At 58.4% G+C, this 5,360-nt stretch overlaps 1 protein-coding gene across 3 annotated transcripts in view; it reads right to left on the bottom strand.

The window, feature by feature from the left end:
- Positions 1–5,360, bottom strand: part of CERK (ceramide kinase) — a 36,568-nt gene that overhangs the window by 1,429 nt on the left and 29,779 nt on the right. Inside the window, exons 3-7 of one of the 3 annotated variants that reach the window (XM_040490530.1) lie at positions 4,680–4,756; positions 3,867–4,072; positions 3,055–3,263; positions 77–1,323; positions 1–35 (exon numbers count right to left, since the gene is read on the bottom strand). The exon at positions 1–35 is cut by the window's left edge and continues 1,429 nt beyond it. In XM_040490530.1, the coding sequence (XP_040346464.1) occupies positions 1,251–1,323; positions 3,055–3,263; positions 3,867–4,072; positions 4,680–4,756 (565 nt within the window). In that variant the 3' untranslated portion in view covers positions 1–35; positions 77–1,250. The remainder of the gene's footprint in view (positions 36–76; positions 1,324–3,054; positions 3,264–3,866; positions 4,073–4,679; positions 4,757–5,360) is intronic. The other 2 variants (XM_040490532.1, XM_040490531.1) reach the window with 2 other exon arrangements.

Below are 5,360 nucleotides of genomic sequence, written 5' to 3'. Positions count from 1 at the left end.
GGAACCCCCGGCCGCTGCAGGGAACCCCTGGCCGCCTGTGAGGAACCCCCGGTCATTGCATGGAACACCCAGCTACCTGTAGGGAACCCCCAGCTGCCTGTAGGGAACCCCCGGATGCCCATAGGGAACCCCGGCCACTGCAGGGAACCCTGGCTGCCTGTAGGGAACCCCTGGCCGCTGCAGAGAACCCCTGGCCGCTGCAGGGAACCCCCGGCCGATGCAGCTCCAGCGCTTCAGCGGAAAACTATCTAAAATACTAACCCTGAAGACACCATTTACACTATTCTGGCTGAAAAGGACAACAGTTTCAATAAATATGTAGAACTGAACGTGAAGAAAAGCTCCAGTCGGGACCACATGTATAGACCCGGGGCCTGCACCAAAGTGGCCCCCGGGACTCGGGAGCCCCACCGCCAACCAGGGCAGGGTGCCCGGATGTCAAGTGAACACAGCATTCACAGAGTGAATTTTTTTCCTACTGCGTGCCAGCTTCTCTCCATGCCCACCCCCCCACCCCGCCCAGCGTGGCCATAAAGCGTCGGCACCTAGTCGTAAAACCGATGCCGTCTCCAGGGCCCGTGATTGTTCCTGCTGACCAGCCGGATTGTCCCAGAAACACGACTGTGATGAAAGCAAGGACCTGGGTTTTCAAGATAAAGTGCCACTCCTGTCCGTGTCCCCACAACAGTGCTGCACTCCCGAGGTGTCCCCGAAGCAGGGCTACATTGCATTGTAGTTGCCCGGGACAGAGAGAGTCTGGAAGTTTCCTAAGTAGAAGCTCAGATGAAGGCAAAATGAAGGCGACCGACTACTTTCCGAAACCTGACCACAAATAACTACAGAGTAAGTCGTGCGATGTGGATCAGCGAGCGGGGAGACCCCCGTCCGGATGGTGTGACCGCACATTTGCTGTCCCTAAACTTATTGCGGCAGAGCCACTGATGGGCCCTTTGAAAATCTGCACCGTCGGCGTTGTTAAAATCTAAGAAGCCAGCGCCCCCAAACTGGTAAGTGCCATTGGCTGAGAAGAAGTTACGTGAAACGCAGCCCAAAGAGTCACGTAGAACCGAAAATGCCAGGTATGTTCACAATATTGTTGACGAAGGTATTTTTCTAAAATCGAGATTTAACTATCAAAAATAAATCTCTAAATTTAAATGTGTATATCAACGTAGTCGGTCTGCAGTAATTTTCTTAAATAACGGTCACGGTTCCCAATCACGGCAAGGCAGGTGATGCGTGACAGCGTCTCAGCTCTGTGACTCTTCCTTAGGATTCTCCTCGATTCCTCGTGCAAAGAGACGAACCAGCTGGCAGTGGACCCTGCAGAGACAAAGGGCGCCGTGTCACCCCCAGTGTCCCCCTGACCCTTGGCCCCACTGCCGGTCAAGGGTAGAGGTGGGATGGGGGTCTCATCCTGGCTGTCTCTGGGCCCAACCCCGTGGTGACAGGGCAGCTGAGGGCAGCCGAGGGCCAACAGAAAACCCAGGCACCTGTAGACCCCACTTTAGCAAAGTGACAAATCCCTGGGTGACCGCTTTCTCAGCTTCCGTGCAGGGCAACCCCCCTTGTCCAGGACGTGCGGGATGTTCAGTCGCCCAAGAGGAGGGGGCCCCACACCAGCCAGAGCCCAGGGGGCTGAGGGGTGGCCGAGGTGCCCTGGAGACCCCCGCCTTCTGCATGCACCAGGATGAGAGGAGCCAGAGGGGCTCAGCGGTCAGCGTGGCTGTCCGGTCCCCACCGGCAGCACCTCCTTCCCAAATTATTAATGACGTCACAGCCTCACACCCGACTCCTGGTTTTGGCCCAGGTCATGGTCTCATGGTTCGTGGGTTCAAGCCCCACATCAGGCTCCGTGCTGATGGGTGTGGAGCCTGTGTGAGATTCTCTCTCTCTCAAAAATAAATGAACAAAAAAGATTTTTTTAAAGATGTTCAGTAATAAAAACCCCATAACTAAGTCACCTGCTGCTCAAGGCATAGTGATAATTTACCATGACATATAGCATATATTTCATAAAAGAATGCTTTTCCTAATTTTCAAAGTATCCTGTTTTTCCAGTAAATCCCAAAGCCAGCATCAAAAATAATTCTGTAACTTGTAAAATATGTTGACAAAAGCCGAATCCTGGCGGGCTTCCCTGTGGTCCTGTCCCCGCCCCTTCTCCTGGGATCTGAGCTGGACAGTCATGGCCACACTGATCACGCGGTGGCCACAGGAGCAGATGTGAGCAGACGTGCGCCTCGATGAGGCTGAGGCTGCCTCTCCTGACGGCCTGGCCGGATGCTGATGCAGGAGGCTCAACACTGCACATCCCACGGGCTGAAAAGCCATTTAACGTCGGGATTATACACAGTGACGTGCACGTTATCGGAGGGGTGGGCGTGGGTGCGGGGCTGCAGGCCCCTCCGTGTCGCCTCCCACATCGTCCGCACTCTGTCGTCAAGGAGCGCGTGGCCTGGCCTCTGTCAAGGCGGCTAGGATCGCCCCGACATGTGCACACAGCCCAGGACCTTGGAACTTCACTCCATTTTTACACCTTCATCTCGTTCGACAGCCTGATCGATGACTTTCTCTGCACTCGTGCTCCCTCTGGGCGTGTGACACGTGTAATCAGATGGCAGACCCCCAGCCGGTCTGCAGAGGACCCCCTGCCCGAAGGCCAGCGGCCGGAAGAGCGGGCCTGGTGCCTGCCCCCTGGAGGCCACGAGCCAGGGTCCAGTGCCGGCCGCAGACGGGGCTCCCCGAGGCCGGAGGGGCTCCTGGTGGACCCGGTGAAGGAGGATGGCTTGTGTGTGTAATCAGGAGCACAGAGAGAAAATGCCAGAGCAAAGGGACAGAAGCCAGCGCTGGGGCTCAGGGAGAAGAGAAGATGGTGACACGGCGGGGGGGCTTGGGAAATCGCGGGAACCGTCCACGCGCGGGCATCTTCCCCAGAGTCCGATGGCGGGGTCTCGGGCGCCGGCTGCGTGGACACACGCGCGCGTTTACAGTGCACCCTCACGCTTGCGGCCACGGGGCCCCAGGAGGCGCCCTCGGGCCACCGTCACTTACCGGACCTCGATGGCGGAGCTGCTCAGGACCTCCCCGTCACAGTTCCACGAGCTGTTGGACACAGAGCAGCAGCACGGGGGGTGGTCGCTGCAGATCTGCCCAAAGCGCGTCTTCCCCCTCTCCTTGAGGTCGCTGTCCTCGTCCTCCACGTGCTTCGATACAAACTGGAATTTCCTGACGCGATAAACTTCGACAAAAGCGAAGTCAAACTGCAGAGAGACACGGAAGGGGCTGGCGCTTTTATAGGCGCTTTTGCAGGGGAGGCCCGTCCGTGCCCGGCGCGCCCGCAGCCCGGACACGAAGTGAAGGCCGCCGCTCGCTTCCCGGTGCGTCCACGGCGACCGGCGCTTTCTCAAGATTCTGGTAGTTCCCTAGTAGGGACTTGTAGAATTCTTCATCTTTTTAACAAGCACTGTTTTACAAACCACATAAAAATACCATTATGCTAGACCTGAAATGCAATTTAATTTAAAAAAAGGAAAACACATCTTACTACAACCAGAGGCCAACCCACACTTATCTCGTTAGAGTTGGGGTCTGCCATTGTATTAACTACAAGGATGCCAGCGACTACGGAAAGGTTTGCTAGAAAGAGGTTTGTGTCTTTAACGAGCTCTCAGAAGGAGCAGACGCTAGGAGCTTCCAATGGGTGAAACGCAGACCAGAAACCTGACCTTGTTCCCTGAGACTCAGCAGTGGGTTCCTACGGCACGGCAGTCAGGGATCACCCGCAGGGACGCTGCCCGCGTAGACGCTGCCCAAATGCACCCCGCCCGCCAGCGCAGACGGGGCAGGGCGAGGGCCCCACTCACCTGGTCATACTGGTTCGTGTGCCTGACGAGAAACCTCAGGAAGTTGAACCGGGAGCACTTCCGGATGAGGATGAGGTCGGAAGACCCGTCCCCCAGGTGGGCGGCCGGGGACAGGCCCTGGGGACTCCGGGGACAAGCACAGGACATGTTGGTGGCGTTGATGGCCAGGAACTTCCCGCAGACGACCTTCCACTCTTCCACCTCCTCTGAAGCAGAAAGGCATCGCAGACGGCACGTCACACGCGGGCGCGCGTCCCGAGACCGTCCCTACGGATCTCCCGTGGACTGACCCTCGGCCCCAGCACACAGGCCCTGTGCCGGCCGCCGTGCCCGGGGGGTCGCCTCCGAAAGGGCACAGCTGTGCCACTGGTCCTCACGTGGGGACGTCTGAACAACTTAGAGCGGAGGCCACCGAGCCTGGCCTGTCACCCGATTCCGTGTCAGCCGAGAATAATTCTCCCCTTCGTAAGCGGTTTACAAAACTCCAGAGGAACAATATCTTGTGACATACGAAGATTACACGAAACTCTAATGTCAGCGTCCACAGCTAAGTTTCTGGAACGCTGCTGCGCCCACCCCCTTCCCGGCGCCTGGCAAAGCCCACAGACGAGAGTATAACCCTTGACAGGAACTGTCGCCGGCCCCCAGTCCAGAGCAGCCATGTTGCTGCCCGGAGGCGAGCAGAGAGGGACACACGCGCCCACCGACAAAGGGGGGGACGCACAGCGGGAAGACGCAGCGCCCTCAGAGGTTCCACAGCTTAAAACCCCAACACACGCGGCAGTGACGGTGAGTCCGCGGCCCAGACATTACCGGTGTTCTCCAGACCGTACAACGACCTCTTCTGCTCCTCCTCCAGCTGCTGTTTGCTCTGCCTGCACACGAAGCATCTGGAAGACAAGGACGTCACCGCCCTTCCTGAGGCACGCGGCCGCGACAAGGGAGCGCACGCGCCTGGCAGTTCTCCCCTTTGCACGTCAGTTTGAATTCTGCAAGTCAGATCTTTTAAAACGTACGCGCGCCCACGCGTCCTTCTCCAGAGCGTGTACGCGCGTGGCTAAGAAGCCAAGGGCATCCCACGCGGCCGTGGCGCCGGCGTGCCGAGAGCCAGCTCGGCTTGGCCCCGAGGTCAGCGGAGCGCTGGCTGGTGACGTGCCAAGCCAGGCGCAGGTCGCTCAGCACAGGTGACACAACGGTCGTCTGTTCCAGGCGGTACCAAGCGAGCAGCCAGCTCGCAACTTCGTCGTCAGCCTGGGCTCACCGTGCAACGGCGCGTGTTCACGCCAGGGAGATCGGTGCCTCGGCTCGGCTCAGCCGAGGGGCTGAGGAGGTGTCAGATGGGACACCACTGAACGGTACCTCTAACCGTTGTGACCTGTGGCCTCAGATTCTCCATTAAAGAAGGAAAGGGGTTGGGGCGCCTGGGTGACGCAGTCGGTTAAGCGTCCGGCTTCAGCCAGGTCACGATCTCGCGGTCCGTGAGTTCGAGCCCCG

This window comes from Herpailurus yagouaroundi, unplaced genomic scaffold (assembly GCF_014898765.1).
Source record: "Herpailurus yagouaroundi ecotype Mexico unplaced genomic scaffold, PumYag 182, whole genome shotgun sequence".
Lineage (NCBI taxonomy): Eukaryota > Metazoa > Chordata > Mammalia > Carnivora > Felidae > Herpailurus > Herpailurus yagouaroundi.
The sequence above is the reverse complement of the archived record's forward strand: the minus strand, read 5'-3'. Positions and strand labels throughout refer to the sequence as shown.